At 39.4% G+C, this 20981-nt stretch overlaps 3 protein-coding genes across 3 annotated transcripts in view; all 3 read left to right on the forward strand.

Moving 5' to 3' along the window:
• Window positions 1–20981, forward strand: part of LOC119236022 (olfactory receptor 2T27-like) — a 292093-nt gene that overhangs the window by 252592 nt on the left and 18520 nt on the right. The gene's annotated exons all lie outside the window — the stretch shown is intronic.
• Window positions 8033–9009, forward strand: LOC119236605 (olfactory receptor 2AJ1-like). Its single transcript, XM_037500540.1, has one exon. The coding sequence runs from the start codon at window positions 8079–8081 to the stop codon at window positions 9003–9005; it is 927 nt and encodes a 308-aa protein (XP_037356437.1). The 5' UTR covers window positions 8033–8078; the 3' UTR covers window positions 9006–9009.
• LOC119236942 (olfactory receptor 2AJ1-like) lies at window positions 17659–18585 on the forward strand. Its single transcript, XM_037500873.1, has one exon. It carries the CDS (start codon window positions 17659–17661, stop codon window positions 18583–18585), a length of 927 nt encoding a protein of 308 aa, XP_037356770.1.

Here is a 20981-nt window from a genome sequence, read left to right on the forward strand (position 1 = left end):
ATTGGAGTTTGCTGTGTCTACCGTAAACCCATAATAGGGTTTCCTTTTGCTTTGAAACTGAACAGAAAATGTATTTGTACAGATCCATGTAACCATAAAGAGAGTTATTTTGAGAAATACCGGATAAAAACACATAATCATGTACCTAGTAATCAAATATAATTTCCTTTAAAAACATTTAATGACGTATACTCTTGTGGTCAATGATAACATAAATATGGATCTTGATAATTCCTTTGATAAATAAAATAAGGTTTTCCTATGTAATCATCATATTGATTGTACTTTCCAAATGTACATCTTCAGGACCAGGAGTCATGATGCCCTTAAGCAATTGTTCGTATTGGGAGTTGATGTAATCAACACAATTATAAAAATTCTAGTGTTTAATTCTTGGAAATTTTAAGATGTTCCTAAAACATTGCTTGCTTTAGTAACTTCACCAGGAATTTTGGGTGATAATCTATTCATATTTTCTATGTGTTAGTATACATTATTTAATGTTCTGTAACTTTTAAATTGATTTAAATTGATATATATTACATTTTTATTCATAACGATAGGCATTCAAATACATTATGAAATGATCATAGTGCACCAGTCACCATCCAACCCATGCAAAGTTAACTGTTAGGAGATAGCTTGTTGACCTCACTAGTCTTACCCAGAACTCCACACCCATTCCACCTTGTGACCTCCTTTCTTTCTATGTGTCCAGATTTGTTTTGTGTGTAGATTTCCTTGTAAGTGAAATCATAGATATTTGTCTTTTTTCTGTTTGACTTGTTCCCTTTGCATTGCTCTCTCTCGATTCTCCATGTTGTCACATGTGGTGGCATTTCATTTGAAAAAGGAAAAGTTTGAAGGTTTTACATTATATAGATATACACTTACACACCCACACATGTACACAGACACACACACACAACACACTTCCTTCATCCCTTCATCCATTTGGCCCTCATGTTCCCATGGTGAGCGATGCTGTGAGGAACTTAGGTGTGCGGACATCTTCCCAAGTTTGCTCTTTTCATGTCTTGGGTAAATACCCGGATTGGAGTTTCTGGATCACGTGGTAGTTTTATTTCCATGCGTTTCCACCGACAGAGCATCGGGGTCCCCTTGCCTCCACATCTTTCCAGCACTTTGGTTTCCTGGAGTTTTGACCTCGGTATTCTGTCATTTCCCATGGGCCATACTTCCAAGATTCCCAGAGAGAGTAAGTTTGGGATGATCCCCAGGTCAGACACACTGGCAGGTGCCCTCTTGGTGGCTTCATGCAACCTGGGTGACTCCAAGCACCAGGGGCACCCTCTTGGCATCCCCCCACACCTTCCTCCCCACCCCCCGCTACTCAACAGTGTGAGCAAGTCCATGTGAGAGCTCCACCCACCTCTGCAATGTAACCACTGTGGTGTGAGGAGCCACCTCATTTCACAGGTAGGTAGGGCCTGGAATCACCTGGCACCTCATCACCTGAGCACAAGGAGCCTCTGCCCATGAGGGCCTGGCATCCAGAACTGCCACGCCCCATTGCTCAGTCCCTACAACTGGTGGGTGATGCCACACCACAAGCTGCGTATGGGCACCTGGAGGGGCTGCCGGTTCCACTCACCTTCCCCTCAGAAGCAGTCCACATCTGCTGTAGAGGCCCGTAGCCCCACCCAACCAGCAGTGCAGTGGATACCTCTCCTGTGCCCGCCCATGTTGCCGTAGCTGCGCGCTGCCAGCAGCCCAACACACCATGTCACGCTGACATAAAGGAGGGTGAGTGCGGCCTGCCCAGGGCACAGCAGGAGCACCTAGTTCAGGTGGCCATGGGGCAATATAGTCCTGAACTCCCTGGCACAGTCGCTGCACAAAGTCATTCCAGCAAATGCAGAGAGATAATAGAGTTGATAACACACAGGAGCAGCCACGGAAAATCTGGCAGAAAAGGAGACAGAGACCATGTCCAAAAGCGACAAAGCAAGCCAAATCCATGGGGAAGCCTGAAGAAATGGGCCTCAGCCAAGAAGCTGAGGAAGAGTTTCAGGTACTGGTTGTAAAGATGCCACCAGGCGCGGCAGGATGGTGAACCTGTGAACAGAAGGAAGATTCACATAGGAGCACAGAGCTGAAGAGTCACCAGGGCGCCCCGGAGCAGGCTGACGGTGCAGGGGGCGACAGTGAGCTGGGTGGTGAGACAGCAGAGCTTGCCCAGGCAGGACAGCAGAATGAAAGAGAATTTGACAACGTGAAGACAGTGTAGCGGCCCCTGGGGTGTGAGAGGAATGCTGTTCACAGCAGGAGGATCACAGAAGGAGAGTGACTGGACTAGAAAAAACTATTTTGAGGAACAATGACTGAAAACCTCCCTAATCTGGGAAAGGAAACACACATCCAGGTGGGGGAAGGCCAGAGAGTTCCTCGTCAGAGGAGGCCAAGACACCCCCACGCTGAGCCGTATTCTAGCTACAGTGACAGAAGTTCAAGATGACGAGGGGATGTTGACATCATCAAGAAACATGGAGCTTGTCATGGCAGGTGCCATCTTGGTGGCAGAGAGCATAAGGCTCTCAGCGCTTTGCACAGAGAATTTCGAGACCAGTGTGAGCGGCACTACGTGTGCAACAGGGACGAATCTCTAACCAAGAAGCATCGCTCGTGTGAGATGATTCGTGCAAGCCCACACCCTTTTAATAGTCCTCTCTTGCACCACGCCCACCACCCACGCACCGTAGTCCCCACCATAGACCCTTGGGTTCCTTTCCCGTGGACACCCACCTCCGTCCTCCCCTCTGGCAGCCTCAGCTCTACAGTCAGAGTTCTAGTGTTCGTTTGCTTTGGCTTTGTCTTCAGTTATGCTTAGCAGAACTCCCTCCTGTTCCAGGCACGTTGCTTGAAGTGGGAAGAGGGTTTTTTTTATGGCTTAGCGTCGTATTCAGTTGTGTCATATGCTTCATGTGTAACCCGGTCATCTGTGGTTGGGCCTTAGGTTGTTTACATAACTTGGCTATTGTACATAGTGGTGCGAAGAAGAAAGGGGTGTGTGTATCCCCTTATTCTTTATTCTTTGGAAAGAATCGGGAAGTGGTGTAACTGGATCCCTGTGGCACTCAGAGGCTGTGGGGCAAGGTTGCTTTGTGAGGCTGAGGCATGCTGGCTTTTTGTTTTTCAAGTTGACTGTGATATTAGCTGTGGTTTTGTTACAAATGGCCTTTATTATGTTGTTATATTTTCTATCTATCCATATTATTTGGGAGTTTTCACCATAAATGGATGTTTAATCTTTTCTGATGGTGTCTGCATCTATAGATATGGTCATATAACTTTTGTATTTTCTATTATTGATGTGGGGATTTGTGTTGATAGATTTATGGATGTTGAATCATCCTTTTACCCTGGAATAAGTTCTAATTGTTTATGACATATGATGCCTTTAATATGTTCTTGAATTTGATTTGTTACCATTTTGTTGACAATTTCTCATCTGACAGACAGTCTTGCAAGGTATATTGCTCTTGACTGACAGTATTTATCTTTGAATAATTTGAATGTGGCATTCCATTCTCATCTGGCTGTCGATTTCTGCTGAGAAGACTGATGTAAGCCTGATGAAATACCTTTATACATTACCTGCCCTTCCCTACTAGCTGCCTTCAGTACCTTCTTTGCCTTGAGTATTTGGTACTTTGATACTATGTCTTGCTGTAGTCTCGTTGCATTTAGATACCCAGGTGTTTTTTTTTTAGCTTCATGAGGTATATTTAATTCCAGATGTGGGTAGCTTTCTGTTATTATTTCCTTGAATAGGCTCTCTGTTCCGCCCCTCCGCACCCCCCCTCCCCGCCACCCCTGCCCCTCACTGGCCTTTGCCCTTCTGGGATATCCATTATTCTTATGTTGGCTTTCTTAAAGGTGTCAGATATTTCTCAGATTATCTCTTCATTATTTTCTATCTTTTCTCTCTATTCTTCCACCTCGTCCTTAGTATATTAATGTCTTCAAGGTGACTGATTAAATCCTCTGTTTCATCTTTTCTACTTCCATAGCTTTCTTTAGACTTCTTGTTTTCATTTATTGAGCCCTTGACATCCTGAATTTCTGTTATTTTCTTATTTAAAGTTTGATTTTCACGGATTTTATTTGTTAACTCATTATTTTTCTAAATTTTGTTGTACCTCTTCAATTAGCTTTTCTGAGTTCTCTTCTATTACTTTGACTCGCATTTCTGAGTTTTCAGTGGTATCTGCTTTAATGTCAAGTCATTTGTGATCTTGTTCACTTTAGTCTTCTTTCTTTCTCTGTGATTTTGTATGTCTAGAGGTTTGTCAGTTTGGTTTCTGGTCTAAAAGTCATTCAGTCTTTACGCTGACATTTTCTATTAAATTTCTAGTCTCCTGGTCATGTATTTCCTCTCTAATTTTAGTTTTTACCTTCCTCTACTAATCATGGAGTAGTATTTTCTTTACTTTCCAAATTCTGTAGTTTAAAACTTAGGTTTTTTAAAACTTTAGTATTGAAATCATCCATTTTCTTAATGTAGTTAATAAACTTCTTTTGCAGCATCTCATAAATATTTTGTATATAGTATTTCCATTTGTTTCAAGACTTTTTTTATTTTCTACAATTTCTCCTTTGATCCAGACCCTGTTACTTAACTGCACATTTGTGAATTATAAGTGCTCTGTTTGTAGCTAACTTCTAATTTCATATAGCTTTTGATATAAAAGCTGCGTGAATCTTTTTCAGTCTTTATAGATATTGAGAAATTATTTCTGGCCTAATACATAATTTATAATGGAGAATGTTGCTTTTACTATTGAGGAAAGTATGTGTTCTACTGGATTTTGGATGGAATGTTTGTATATTGGTTGAGGTTCTCTAGGGCAAACATGTAGTTTATATTTAATGTGCCCTTAATGATTTTCTTTTCAGACTGTTAGAGTGTCCCCCAAAGAGTTAACATTTATTGTGAGAATACTCTGAGCTTATTTTACAATTGCTGTCTGTTCCTAGAAGAGCCAGGAAAAACTCTTTCATCTCTCTTCATTTTGTGATCCTGATGTGGATCCTGGCCCTGCTCCTTTTGAAATGCTGTGCCCTCCCGCACCCAGGCACTTCCATCCTGACTGCAGTCCCAGAGGCTTGTCACTTTCAAGGGCTACTCAGACTAGCATCGGAATGGCAGCCTGCTCATTGCATGAAGTTTTAAGTGCTTCTCCTCCCCATTTGGGGCTGAGGAGCTTCACTTGGTATCAGCAGAACTATGCATGGTTGTCTGTATTTGTCTCTCTTCAGATACAGCATTTTGTTTATCCTGAGAGAGCAAATCTCTGACAGTTTACTGAAAAGTGAGTGGTTTTCCTTTCGGCTCAGTACTTCCTCTATGGGAAGTACAGGTATGGTCACTTCATAGCCAAAATGCTTCTCATTAGAAACACAATTTTTTACATAAGGCAAGCTTAAATTTAGTGTTTACTCAAACTCTTGAATGCTCATCACCTGACTCAGTGTTCCCTGAGGTGGAGCCTGCATGTCCTTGTGAGACAGCTGCAGGCATTTCTCTGGGTCACAGAGGACGGGGAGATAATTCTGCACACTTTACTTCAGGGATCAAGTGCGGATGGGGACGGTCCCTCTGAGGGCTGCCCGTGAACAATTAGCCTCGGGCTACTGAAACAGCGTGTCAAGGTATTTAACTCTTTGTTCAGGCAGGCTGCACGCTTCTGATGCTGGTGGGGCCGGGAAGTTTGTCAGCAGCACTTTAGGAGCAGCTCCGGTCCAGTTCCTCGAGTAAGTAGGAGTGTTTTTCTCAGGAAATGAGTTGAAGAAGTGTGTTTTTATTCCTGAGCTGGTTAAAATATGATGCTCCAACCCAGTGTATATCACGGGACATCTCAACAAAACCCGATGTGTGCACATCAATCTGGAAGTTCATAAAATACTGGTGATATATTCTATTGAGTCGAATAGATATAGAGTTGGACGGTTGCCGGTGTTCTTTTGCCTTACACAATCTATTGTTATATAAAAGGCAATTTTTGATGCCTGTCTGATAACTTGGTTTCATTTTGAAAAAGGTCTGATTTCCCAACTCCAAGGTGGACAGGTGTTGGCTTTATGTAAGAAAGACAGGCTGCGTGTTTCCATGCCAGGAGCCTGTCTAGTGTTCAGTGTCTTTCCATAAACTGACGTGAGTGAGGGCTCTTAGATCTGGATCAAGTCATCTTAAAGGCACACGAGTAGTCACTTAACTGCAATTAATGCCCTTTCTAGCAAATGTAGTAAATATATTCTTTTGGTTGATTTTACTGTTATTCATGATCCTCGCTTACAAAAGAGATTTTTTTCAGAAGGTAATTGAGGGGAGTTATCTCCAAATTAATGTTTTATCACTGGCTAATATTTGTGTGACTTCTTACAAATCCCTTAATTTCATGCTTTATAAATTATTTTTAACACTGAATAAAATAAATATTATGTGAAAATCTACCGAAGTTGGACACATCCCTTTGGAACTAGGGTGTTTCATTACATGATTAGAAGCGCTGATGGTAATATGTAGTAGGGAATATTGGGAGTCAACAAAATGCATTTTAGAAAGAAAAGAAGGGTAATTCCCTGTATAATTTTTTTTCAAAAATCATTCAAATATGTCACTGATTCAGAATTTGTATTTCTCTCTCTCATAACTGAGATACACCAATAACTGTCCTTGCATAGACAGAGGACTAATTAATAGAGCCTTTGTGATTTTATGAAAAATTTCAATGTATAATGATCTTGAAATCTACCAAATCTGGGCACAGGGTTGAGGGTGTTTGTGTGGAGATTCACGCGATGATCAGCCCTCGGCTGCACAGCAGGCCCTGCTGGCCTCGGCTGTCTCCCTTGGGCACTGAGCAGTGAGGATGCTTCTCAGGGTGTTTCTGATGCTCGTGAATGGAAGTGAACATACCAACCTGTGTGAACGTTTTCTTTTATTAAGTCGATGACATGTTTAATGCGATTAAATGCAGCTTCTGTCATAAAATCATTTCATGAATTATCTTCCAGAGAACAGTTTAAGAAATCAATAAAAATAGCCCCACATTTTACTTGCATCCCAGAGTTGATGCTTAAATTCTCATGCCGCTGTGCCTTCTGTTCTGTCACTTCAGGTATCACTTTAGCTGCCTTTGGAACAAGCAAGGAAGGAAAGGAAGCAGGAGAAAGGTGTAAACTTTAGGGATTTTCTAGCAATAGTATTGCTGCTGAGTTACCCTGAGTAGGACAATGATTTTTCATTTTTGCTCAGGCATTGGAATTACCTTTCCGCCATTGTTATCTGATTCACATCTGTATGCAAATTTGCACACACCAAGACCCTCTTCACTGAGAGATTCCCTTTGCAGACATGAAATAAGGGGAATGGAAGCTTCCATGTTTCCTCTTCCCCATGAGCTTACTTAATGATTGGAGCTATTAAATCACAAGTATGTGTATCTATATATGAAGCTCAAAAATAACTCTTAATTACATGTTTTTAAAATAGCTTCTTAGAGGAATAGTTTTTCCTTTTTGCCTCAGGTGACAGTTGTGGAAGGAATAGGAATTCCTCTAGGAAAAGTTTAATTGATGGTAGATGTGCTTTTCTTAGATGCTGAAATTTTCTCATCTTCTATATAGTCTCTAAAGTATTGATAAACTGAGTAAACCACATATGCACATATATTAATGTATGTGATTTAGTAATGAATGCCTCAGTTTAGATATTGTTATCTTAAGTGGACTTTGTTTAAATTTCTAACCACTTAGATAACAAATACATGATGTGCTCGCATGCGTGTGTGTGTGTGTGTGTGTGTGTGTGTGTGTGTTTTCAACCAGAATTATGCCATATCCCAGATGTGGCATTTTCTTAAGTCTCATACCTCTCATTAGTAAACACTGCTGAAAGGTAAATTTACTAAAAATAAAAGTTGAAGGATAGGGAAGTGAGACGACTTCACATATTAGAAATCAGTGCATGATTTTATTTGATAAAATTATATAGAGACTGCAAACATAATACTTATGAAACTGTCTCCAAAGTTACAAGTTTGAACAGGAGCATGGCATGGCTGAGCAACCAGACCTCAGGCAGTGATTTCATCCTCTTGGATCTGTTCCACAGCACCCCGGTGCCCTGGGTCCTCTTCACACTCACGGTGCTGGATCTCCTGGTGGCCCTGTTGGGCAACACCATAATAATCATCCTCATCTGGACTGATCCTCTTCTCCACACCCCCATGTACTTTCTGCTCAGCCAGCTGTCCCTCATGGATCTCCTCTATATCTCCACGTTTCTCCCAAAGACTGTCCTGGACTTTCTGTCTGGGGACCACCGCATCTCCTTCATTGGGTGTAGTTTCCAGATGTTCCTCTTCACCACTCTTTGGGGGTCGGAGTGCCTGCTGCTGGCGGTCATGGCTTATGACCGCTATGTGGCCATCTGCCAGCCTCTGCGCTACCCCATCCTCATGCGTCCCAAGGTCTGTGTGCTCCTGATACTTGTGACCTGGCTGGGTGCATTCTTCAATGCCTTGATCCATGTGGTGTATACTCTGACACTCCCTTACTGCGCCTCCAGGGAAATCCATCATTTCTTCTGTGAGATCCCAGCCCTTCTGAAAGTGGTCTGTGCTGACACTTCCGGATATGAAAAGGGCATTTTTGTCAGTGCTGTGATTTTTTTCATCCTTCCCATCTCAGGCATTCTGTGCTCCTATGGAAGGATACTGTCCACTGTACTGGGCATGCGATCCACTCAGGGACTCAAGAAAACCTTGGGTACTTGCTCCTCTCACATGACTGTGGTGTTGCTGTTCTATGGCCCTGCCATCATCAAGTACATTCTGCCAAAGTCCTACCACTCCCCGGGGCAGGAGGAGGTGCTCTCTGTGTTCTACACCATCATCTCACCCATGCTCAACCCCCTCATCTACAGCCTGCGGAACAGGGACGTCACTAGAGCCTTTAGGAAAGTTTTCAGAATATGAGAAATGTGAACGTTTGTCTATCCAGTGTAAATCTCAGCAGTGGTGGCATTTTCTTTGAGATGGAATATGAAATATTCATATACACACATCCATCGTACATATTTTTTACAGATGCCAGATAGATGAGAAATACAACAGCTATCCAACATATAATCTTTACCTAGTGGCAATATATAAAATGGTCATTTTCAAATATACTTATGTGTACCTTTGTGCTCAATGTTAATATAAATGGAGATGTTGATTTTCCATATAATATATTACTGAATTTTTAGTACCTTTAACAATATCATATCTGCTTATTTTTTTTGAGATATACTACCTTTAAATTGTGGTAGTGATTTTGAGCACTTTTGTCCAATAAAATTTTTTTTGTTACATTCTGAAACTACAATGTAAATGAATAGCTATGAATATTTAATGTATATATTTTAAAAGATATCCTAAGACAGTACTTGTTCTGAACTGGACTTAGACTTATTGAGTCAATATTGATTGATTCATTATATGTTTCAATTTATATTCATTAAATAACATATTGTCATTTTGTGTTTGAGCAATAATTTGTATTAACATTAATTGGTATTCAGGTATATAACCTAGTTTTTTAATATTTGTATAAATAGTGAAATGGTCATCCCTAAAAATCTATTTACCAACGACCACCATGCAATGCCAGCTTGGGATTTAGCCTCTTTCCCATTTTGTCCACTCCGCAAACCCCACACCTCCTGCAATCACCTTTTCCTCTCAGTATCTATGAGATTGTTTTGATGATAGACTTCTCGTGTAAGTAAAATTATATCACATTTGCCTTTTTTGATTTTATCTCATTTTTTATTCCTTCTCTTTAAGATAACAGTGATTCTCAAAGGTGTGAGAAAGTTTTATTCTAATACTAATGATTTTTTTATATCAATTTTGCAAGCTTGTTAAATTTGTTTCAGTTTTGACAGGTTTTGGTGGATTCTTTTGGAATTCATATATATATATATGTATATATATAATCATATCATTAGAAAATACATTTTTATTTCTTCCTTTCTAATATACGTCCCTTTTGCCTTTTTCCTACTAAAGAGGTCTGGTAAGAACTTCCAATACTATTGATATGTTGAGTAAAATTCAGGGGAGTGGGTGATCTTCACTTCCTCTTGATTTGAGAGGAAGAGATATACTTTTCAACATTTCAACTTTTCAACATTTTCAACATTATTTTGTCACATTTGGCCTTCATTTTGTGAATGTATTTTGCCTCCATTCTCGGTTTGCTGAGAGGTTTTTTTTTTTCACAAATTTGTGTTGAATGTCATCAATGATTTTTCTGCATCTATTTAGATGCACATAGGATTTTAATCCTTCCTTTATTAATATGGTATGTGCACTGATTGATTTGAGAGATGTTGAACAATCCTTGCATTCCTGGAATGGATGGCACAAGAAAGAAATCATTGTGCATAATCCTTTTATATTATTGTGAGTTGCATGTACCAATATTTTTGAATCTATGTTTACCAATAATATTGACCTGTAATTTTTTGTGATGTCCTCATCTGTTTTTTATATTCGGATAATGCTTACATTGTAACGTGACTGTGAAAGTGTTCGCTTCTTTACAACTCTTGAAGCATTTGGGAAGGGTATGCATTAAATCTTTGACCATTTGGTATATTTACCAGAGAAGCAGTTTTGTCCTGAGTTTTTATTTTGAGTTGGGTTTTATGTATGGTGTGAGGTAGTAATCTAGTTTCATTCTTTTGCATTGAACAGTCCGGTTTTCCCAGCACCATTCATTGAAGAGACTTTCCTTGTTGCAGTGTACATTCTTTGCTCCTTTGTCACAGATTAGTTGACCATAAATGTGTGGCTTTATTTCTGGGTTTTCAATTCTATTCCATTGGTCTGTTCTATGAGCCTTTTGGATTTGTGTTTTGGTGTCTGATTTTGGAAAAAATTTGGCCATTTTTTCAAATAATTCTCCCCCCTTCTTCTTTTATTTCACTGTGCTTTTACCTGTGTTATACCTTTAACATCATCCACCACTACTTATTTGTTCTTTTGCAAACCCTTTATGTTATTTTTGAATGTGTGTTTCATAAATCTTATATTGATTAGTCTTCAAGCTTGTTGAATTTTTCTCAAGTCATATTGTGTATTCTGATGTGCCAATCTAAGTTTATTTCTGTTACAATATTTAGAAAGATACTTTTGATCTTGTATTCTTGCAGACTCTGAAATTTTCATCTTCTTGCTTATTCTGTCTGTATTCTTTAGTTATGTTTTCTCTTTATGAGTCATTAACATATTTACCATAGTTTAAAAAATCTTTGTGTAATAATTCCAAATCCGTATAATATCTGAGTCTTGCACTAATGGTTGCTTTCTCTCCTCAGAAAATGTGTTTCCTTTTTAATGGACTGCCTTATAATCTTCTGTTGAATGATGTACTTGATATTTTGGGTAATACAAACTGATCAGTGTCATTAACGTGAAGTTTTGTGGTGACCCACTTCAGAGTTGAACTCTATTTTATATTTTCTGTAGCTCTCAATGGCAGTGACTCCAAATTAATCCAGGGTTTGTTTACCTGTCTTTCCTTGTCTTTGTGATACTATAAAAACATACTTCTAGATATATTCCATATCTTGCATGCAAAGTTTTAGCTGAAATATTTTGTCTTTGTACTGGAGCCCTTTGGTGAGGTGTAGGGAAGTATGTGGTGTTGAATCCTGTACCCTTGGGGTTAGATCTCACCATTTGTTAGGCCTGTGTCCCTTAGATGTGACCTTTGCGAGTGATTTGTAACTTTCCCACTCCTCAGAGGGGAGTGAGAAAGATTAGTGTGAGCTGAATTTGAGGAGACATACTTCCCTGAACTTTGTTAAGCATCTCTTAGATTGTCCCCCAAAGAGTTAACATTTATTGTGCGAATATTCTGAGTTTATTTTACAATTACTGTCTGTTCTTAGAAGAGCCAGGAAGGACTCTTTCATCTCTCTTCATCTTGTGATCCTGGTGTATATCCTAGCCCTGGTCCTTTTGAAATGCTGTTCCCTCCCACACCCATGCACTTCCATCCTGACTGCAGTCCCAGAGGCTTGTCAATTTCTTTTTTTATAAATTAATTTTATTTTTATATTCCCCATACAATTGCAACCCCCTTATTTTGACCCCAATCCCTCCCCTCCCCGAACCCCACCCCCCATAAAGTGTCTCTGGTTCATAGTTTTTTGTTGATTTTGATTTTCACTTTCTTATAGATATTCATTTTCCTGGTCCCTTATTTAAGTTTTCTAGATTCCTGCTATGAGTGAGACCATCCGGTACTTTTCTTTTTCTTTCTGGCTTATTTCACTGAGCATGATTCCTTCCAGCGCCATCCATGTTGCTGCAAATGGCATGTGTTTATCTTTTTTGAATGCTGAGTAATATTCCATGGTGTATATGTACCACATCTTCTTGATCCAGTCATCTATTTTTGGGCATTTGGGATGTTTCCAAAGCTTAGCTATTGTAAACAGTGCTGCTATAAACATAGGGGTGCAGGTGCTCTTTGGAATTGATGTTTCTGTGTCCTTTGGGTAAATACCTAGGACTGGAATTGCTGGATCCTATGGAAGCTCCATTTTTAGTAGGTTGAGGAATCTCCACACAGCTCTCCATAGTGGTTGCCAGTTTGCACTCCCACCAGCAGTGCAGGAGAGTTCCTTTTTCTCCACATCTTTGCCAACATTTGTTGTACAACCCACTTATTTTGACCCCAATCCCTCCTTTCCCCACCCCCCCAACCCCTATAGAGTATCTCTGGTTCATAGTTGTTTGTTGATTTTGATTTTTTCTTTCTTATAGTTATTCTTTTTCCTGGTCCCTTATTTAGGTTTTCTAGATTCCTGCTATGAGTGAGACCATCCGGTATTTTTCTTTTTCTTTCTGGCTTATTTCGCTGAGCATGATCCCTTCCAGCTCCATCCATGTTGCTGCAAATGGCATGTGTTTATCTTTTTTGATTGCTGAGTAATATTCCATGGTGTATATGTACCACATCTTCTTGATACAGTCATCTATTTTTGGGCATTAGGGTTGTTTCCAAAGCTTAGCTATTGTAAACAGTGCTGCCATAAACATAGGGGTGCAGGCCCCCTTTTGAATTGATGTTTCTGTGTCCTTTGGGTAAATACCTAGGAGTGGAATTGCTGGGTCATATGGAAGCTCCATCTTTAGTAGGTTGAGGAATCTCCACACAGCTCTCCACAGTGGTTGGACCAGTTTGCACTCCCACCAACAGTGCAGAAGAGTTCCTTTTTCTCCACATCCTCGCCAACATTGGTTTTTGCTAGTTTTTTTTTAATATGTGCCATTCTCACTGGTGTGAGATGGTATCTCATGGTAGTTTTGATTTGCATTTCCCTGATGACAAGTGATGTTGAACATTTTTCCATATGCCTGTTGGCCATTTGTATTTCCTCTTTCAAGAAGTTTCTTTTTAGCTCTTCTGCCCATTTTTTGACTGGATTATTTTCTTTGTTTTTGGTGAGTCTCATCAGCTATTTGTAGATTTTTGTGATCAGTCCTTTATCATTAGTGTTGGGTGCAAAAATGTTCTCCCAGTCGGTGGGGTTTCTCTTTGTTTTTTTTTATTGTCTCTTTTGCTGTGCAGAAGCTCTTTAATTTGATGTAGCCCCAACTGTTTATCTTTGCCTTCACTATCACTGCTTTGGGTGATGTGTCTGTAAAGATGTCTTTGATGTGCATATCACGTAGTGTTTCGCCTACATTTCCTTCTATGTATTTTATGGTTTCAGGTCTTATGTCTAGTTCTTTAATCCTATACAAAGAAAACTATAAAACACTGTTAAAAGAAATAGAAGAAGACACAAAGAAATGGAAAGACATCCCCTGCTCATGGATTAGAAGAATAAACATTATTAAAATGGCCATCCTACCAAAAGCAATATACAGATTCATTGCTATTCCAATAAAAATTTCAATGTCATTCTTCAAAGAAATAGAACAATTATTGATGAAATTCATATGGAATCACCAAAAACCCAAATAGCCAAAGCTCTCCTGAAAAAAAGAGAAGGGAATGGAGGCATCACACTCCCTGACTTCAAACTATACTACAAAGCCATGACCATCAAAACTGCCTGGTATTGGAACAAGAACAGACACACAGACCAACGGAATCGAATAGAAAATCCAGAAATAAACCCACAGATTTATGGTCAACTAATCTTTGACAAAGGAGCAAAGACTATGCACTGGAGCAAAGAAAGTTTGTTCAATAAATGGTGCTGGGAAAGCTGGGTCGCTACATGCAAAAGAATGAAGCTTGACCACTACCTCACACCATACACAAAAACCGAGGTTTGTCACTTTCAAGGGCTACTCAGACCAGCATCGGAATGGCAGCCTGCTCATTGCATGAAGTTTTAAGTGCTCCTCTTCCCCATATGGGGCTGAGGAGCTTCACGTGATATCAGCAGAACTATGCATGGTTGTCTGTATTTGTCTCTCTTCAGACATAGCATTTTGTTCATCCCGAGAGAGCAAATCTCTGACAGTTTAATGAAAAGTGAGTGGTTTTCTTTTTGGCTCAGTACTTCCTCTATGGGAAGTACAGGTATGGTCACTTCATAGCCAAAATGCTTCTCATTAGAAACACAATTTTTTACATAAGGCAAGCTTAAATTTAGTGTTTACTCAAACTCTTGAATGCTCATCACCTGACTCAGTGTTCCCTGAGGTGGAGCCTGCATGTCCTTGTGAGACAGCTGCAGGCATTTCTGTGGGTCACAGAGGACGGGGAGATCATTCTGCACACTTTACTTCAGGGATCAAGTGCGGATGGGGACGGTCCCTCTGAGGGCTGCCCGTGAACAGTCAATTAGCCTCGGGCTACTGAAACAGCGTGTCAAGGTATTTAACTCTTTGTTCAGGCAGGCTGCACGCTTCTGATGCTGGTGGGGCCGGGAAGTTTGTCAGCAGCACTTTAGGAGCAGCTCCGGTCCAGTTCCTCGAGTAAGTAGGAGTGTTTTTCTCAGGAAATATGTTGAAGAAGTGTGTTTTTATTCCTGAGCTGGTTAAAATATGATGCTCTAACCCAGTGTATATAACGGGACATCTCAACAAAACCCGATGTGTGCACATCAATCTGGAAGTTCATAAAATACTGGTGATACATTCTATTGAGTCGAATAGGTATAGAGTTGGACAGTTGCCGGTGTTCTTTTGCCTTACACAATCTATTGTTATATAAGAGGCAATTTTTATGCCTGTCTGATAACTTGGTTTCATTTTTTTTTTTTTTTTTTTTTTTTTTTAATAGAGGCATGTTTTATTTATTTATTTGTTTGTTTGTTTTTTGTTTATACATGCACTGGGTACAGTCAGAAGTGCGGGAGGGTGAGAGAATTCACCAGAGCCAGAGCAGGGAGCAGAACAGGCAGAAGGACCGAAGTACACTGCTGAGGGGAGCAGCGGGCGGCAGGAGAGGTCTGCGCACCATGCGGGACCCTCCTCCGGTGGCTGGGGAGCAGCCGGGGATCGAACCGGCACCGCAGAGGCCGCGGGCAGCTTCGCAACCCAGCGCTCAACCGCTGCGCCACTGGGGAGGCCCAACTTGGTTTCATTTTGAAAAAGGTCTGATTTCCCAACTCCAAGGTGGACAGGTGTTGGCTTTATGTAAGAAAGACAGGCTGCGTGTTTCCATGCCAGGAGCCTGTCTAGTGTTCAGTGTCTTTCCATAAACTGACGTGAGTGAGGGCTCTTAGATCTGGATCAAGTCATCTTAAAGGCACACGAGTAGTCACTTAACTGCAATTAATGCCCTTTCTAGCAAATGTAGTAAATATATTCTTTTGGTTGATTTTACTGTTATTCATGATCCTCGCTTACAAAAGAGATTTTTTCAGAAGGTAATTGAGGGGAGTTATCTCCAAATTAATGTTTTATCACTGGCTAATATTTGTGTGACTTCTTACAAATCCCTTAATTTCATGCTTTATAAATTATTTTTAACACTGAATAAAATAAATATTATGTGAAAATCTACCGAAGTTGGACACATCCCTTTGGAACTAGGGTGTTTCATTACATGATTAGAAGCGCTGATGGTAATATGTAGTAGGGAATATTGGGAGTCAACAAAATGCATTTTAGAAAGAAAAGAAGGGAAATTCCCTGTATAATTTTTTTTCAAAAATCATTCAAATATGTCACTGATTCAGAATTTGTATTTCTCTCTCTCATAACTGAGATACACCAATAACTGTCCTTGCATAGACAGAGGACTAATTAATAGAGCCTTTGTGATTTTATGAAAAATTTCAATGTATAATGATCTTGAAATCTACCAAATCTGGGCACAGGGTTGAGGGTGTTTGTGTGGAGATTCACGCGATGATCAGCCCTCGGTTGCACAGCAGGCCCTGCTGGCCTCGGCTGTCTCCCTTGGGCACTGAGCAGTGAGGATGCTTCTCAGGGTGTTTCTGATGCTCGTGAATGGAAGTGAACATACCAACCTGTGTGAACGTTTTCTTTTATTAAGTCGATGACATGTTTAATGCGATTAAATGCAGCTTCTGTCATAAAATCATTTCATGAATTATCTTCCAGAGAACAGTTTAAGAAATCAATAAAAATAGCCCCACATTTTACTTGCATCCCAGAGTTGATGCTTAAATTCTCATGCCGCTGTGCCTTCTGTTCTGTCACTTCAGGTATCACTTTAGCTGCCTTTGGAACAAGCAAGGAAGGAAAGGAAGCAGGAGAAAGGTGTAAACTTTAGGGATTTTCTAGCAATAGTATTGCTGCTGAGTTACCCTGAGTAGGACAATGATTTTTCATTTTTGCTCAGGCGTTGGAATTACCTTTCCGCCATTGTTATCTGATTCACATCTGTATGCAAATTTGCACACACCAAGACCCTCTTCACTGAGAGATTCCCTTTGCAGACATGAAATAAGGGGAATGGAAGCTTCCATGTTTCCTCTTTCCCATGAGCTTACTTAATGATTGGAGCTATTAAATCACAAGTATGTGTATCTATATATGAAGCTCAAAAATAACTCTTAATTACATGTTTTTAAAATAGCTTCTTAGAGGAATAGTTTTTCCTTTTTGCCTCAGGTGACAGTTGTGGAAGGAATAGGAATTCCTCTAGGAAAAGTTTAATTGATGGTAGATGTGCTTTTCTTAGATGCTGAAATTTTCTCATCTTCTATATAGTCTCTAAAGTATTGATAAACTGAGTAAACCACATATGCACATATATTAATGTATGTGATTTAGTAATGAATGCCTCAGTTTAGATATTGTTATCTTAAGTGGACTTTGTTTAAATTTCTAACCACTTAGATAACAAATACATGATGTGCTCGCATGCGTGTGTGTGTGTGTGTGTGTGTGTGTGTGTGTGTTTTCAACCAGAATTATGCCATATCCAGATGTGGCATTTTTTTAAGTCTCATACCTCTCATTAGTAAACACTGCTGAAAGGTAAATTTACTAAAAATAAAAGTTGAAGGATAGGGAAGTGAGACGACTTCACATATTAGAAATCAGTGCATGATTTTATTTGATAAAATTATATAGAGACTGCAAACATAATACTTATGAAACTGTCTCCAAAGTTACAAGTTTGAACAGGAGCATGGCATGGCTGAGCAACCAGACCTCAGGCAGTGATTTCATCCTCTTGGATCTGTTCCACAGCACCCCGGTGCCCTGGGTCCTCTTCACACTCACGGTGCTGGATCTCCTGGTGGCCCTGTTGGGCAACACCATAATAATCATCCTCATCTGGACTGATCCTCTTCTCCACACCCCCATGTACTTTCTGCTCAGCCAGCTGTCCCTCATGGATCTCCTCTGTATCTCCACGTTTCTCCCAAAGACTGTCCTGGACTTTCTGTCTGGGGACCACCGCATCTCCTTCATTGGGTGTAGTTTCCAGATGTTCCTCTTCACCACTCTTTGGGGGTCGGAGTGCCTGCTGCTGGCGGTCATGGCTTATGACCGCTATGTGGCCATCTGCCAGCCTCTGCGCTACCCCATCCTCATGCGTCCCAAGGTCTGTGTGCTCCTGATACTTGTGACCTGGCTGGGTGCATTCTTCAATGCCTTGATCCATGTGGTGTATACTCTGACACTCCCTTACTGCGCCTCCAGGGAAATCCATCATTTCTTCTGTGAGATCCCAGCCCTTCTGAAAGTGGTCTGTGCTGACACTTCCGGATATGAAAAGGGCATTTTTGTCAGTGCTGTGATTTTTTTTGTCCTTCCCATCTCAGGCATTCTGTGCTCCTATGGAAGGATACTGTCCACTGTACTGGGCATGCGATCCACTCAGGGACTCAAGAAAACCTTGGGTACTTGCTCCTCTCACATGACTGTGGTGTTGCTGTTCTATGGCCCTGCCATCATCAAGTACATTCTGCCAAAGTCCTACCACTCCCCGGGGCAGGAGGAGGTGCTCTCTGTGTTCTACACCATCATCTCACCCATGCTCAACCCCCTCATCTACAGCCTGCGGAACAGGGACGTCACTAGAGCCTTTAGGAAAGTTTTCAGAATATGAGAAATGTGAACGTTTGTCTATCCAGTGTAAATCTCAGCAGTGGTGGCATTTTCTTTGAGATGGAATATGAAATATTCATATACACACATCCATCGTACATATTTTTTACAGATGCCAGATAGATGAGAAATACAACAGCTATCCAACATATAATCTTTACCTAGTGGCAATATATAAAATGGTCATTTTCAAATATACTTATGTGTACCTTTGTGCTCAATGTTAATATAAATGGAGATGTTGATTTTCCATATAATATATTACTGAATTTTTAGTACCTTTAACAATATCATATCTGCTTTTTTTTTGAGATATACTACCTTTAAATTGTGGTAGTGATTTTGAGCACTTTTGTCCAATAAAATTTTTTTTGTTACATTCTGAAACTACAATGTAAATGAATAGCTATGAATATTTAATGTATATATTTTAAAAGATATCCTAAGACAGTACTTGTTCTGAACTGGACTTAGACTTATTGAGTCAATATTGATTGATTCATTATATGTTTCAATTTATATTCATTAAATAACATATTGTCATTTTGTGTTTGAGCAATAATTTGTATTAACATTAATTGGTATTCAGGTATATAACCTAGTTTTTTAATATTTGTATAAATAGTGAAATGGTCATCCCTAAAAATCTATTTACCAACGACCACCATGCAATGCCAGCTTGGGATTTAGCCTCTTTCCCATTTTGTCCACTCCGCAAACCCCACACCTCCTGCAATCACCTTTTCCTCTCAGTATCTATGAGATTGTTTTGATGATAGACTTCTCGTGTAAGTAAAATTATATCACATTTGCCTTTTTTGATTTTATCTCATTTTTTATTCCTTCTCTTTAAGATAACAGTGATTCTCAAAGGTGTGAGAAAGTTTTATTCTAATACTAATGATTTTTTTATATCAATTTTGCAAGCTTGTTAAATTTGTTTCAGTTTTGACAGGTTTTGGTGGATTCTTTTGGAATTCATATATATATATATGTATATATATAATCATATCATTAGAAAATACATTTTTATTTCTTCCTTTCTAATATACGTCCCTTTTGCCTTTTTCCTACTAAAGAGGTCTGGTAAGAACTTCCAATACTATTGATATGTTGAGTAAAATTCAGGGGAGTGGGTGATCTTCACTTCCTCTTGATTTGAGAGGAAGAGATATACTTTTCAACATTTCAACTTTTCAACATTTTCAACATTATTTTGTCACATTTGGCCTTCATTTTGTGAATGTATTTTGCCTCCATTCTCGGTTTGCTGAGAGGTTTTTTTTTTTCACAAATTTGTGTTGAATGTCATCAATGATTTTTCTGCATCTATTTAGATGCACATAGGATTTTAATCCTTCCTTTATTAATATGGTATGTGCACTGATTGATTTGAGAGATGTTGAACAATCCTTGCATTCCTGGAATGGATGGCACAAGAAAGAAATCATTGTGCATAATCCTTTTATATTATTGTGAGTTGCATGTACCAATATTTTTTGAATCTATGTTTACCAATAATATTGACCTGTAATTTTTTGTGATGTCCTCATCTGTTTTTTATATTCGGATAATGCTTACATTGTAACGTGACTGTGAAAGTGTTCGCTTCTTTACAACTCTTGAAGCATTTGGGAAGGGTATGCATTAAATCTTTGACCATTTGGTATATTTACCAGAGAAGCAGTTTTGTCCTGAGTTTTTATTTTGAGTTGGGTTTTATGTATGGTGTGAGGTAGTAATCTAGTTTCATTCTTTTGCATTGAACAGTCCGGTTTTCCCAGCACCATTCATTGAAGAGACTTTCCTTGTTGCAGTGTACATTCTTTGCTCCTTTGTCACAGATTAGTTGACCATAAATGTGTGGCTTTATTTCTGGGTTTTCAATTCTATTCCATTGGTCTGTTCTATGAGCCTTTTGGATTTGTGTTTTGGTGTCTGATTTTGGAAAAAATTTGGCCATTTTTTCAAATAATTCTCCCCCCTTCTTCTTTTATTTCACTGTGCTTTTACCTGTGTTATACCTTTAACATCATCCACCACTACTTATTTGTTCTTTTGCAAACCCTTTATGTTATTTTTGAATGTGTGTTTCATAAATCTTATATTGATTAGTCTTCAAGCTTGTTGAATTTTTCTCAAGTCATATTGTGTATTCTGATGTGCCAATCTAAGTTTATTTCTGTTACAATATTTAGAAAGATACTTTTGATCTTGTATTCTTGCAGACTCTGAAATTTTCATCTTCTTGCTTATTCTGTCTGTATTCTTTAGTTATGTTTTCTCTTTATGAGTCATTAACATATTTACCATAGTTTAAAAAAATCTTTGTGTAATAATTCCAAATCCGTATAATATCTGAGTCTTGCACTAATGGTTGCTTTCTCTCCTCAGAAA

This window comes from Talpa occidentalis, unplaced genomic scaffold, assembly GCF_014898055.3.
Source record: "Talpa occidentalis isolate TD23 unplaced genomic scaffold, MPIMG_talOcc4v2.1 talOcc4.9, whole genome shotgun sequence".
Taxonomy (NCBI): domain Eukaryota; kingdom Metazoa; phylum Chordata; class Mammalia; order Eulipotyphla; family Talpidae; genus Talpa; species Talpa occidentalis.

What these genes read in the sequence shown, in the direction of transcription:
- LOC119236605 (XM_037500540.1), top strand. Translation starts at nt 8,079, where the DNA reads ATGGCATGGCTGAGCAACCAGACCTCAGGCAGTGATTTCATCCTCTTG.
- LOC119236942 (XM_037500873.1), top strand. Translation starts at nt 17,659, where the DNA reads ATGGCATGGCTGAGCAACCAGACCTCAGGCAGTGATTTCATCCTCTTG.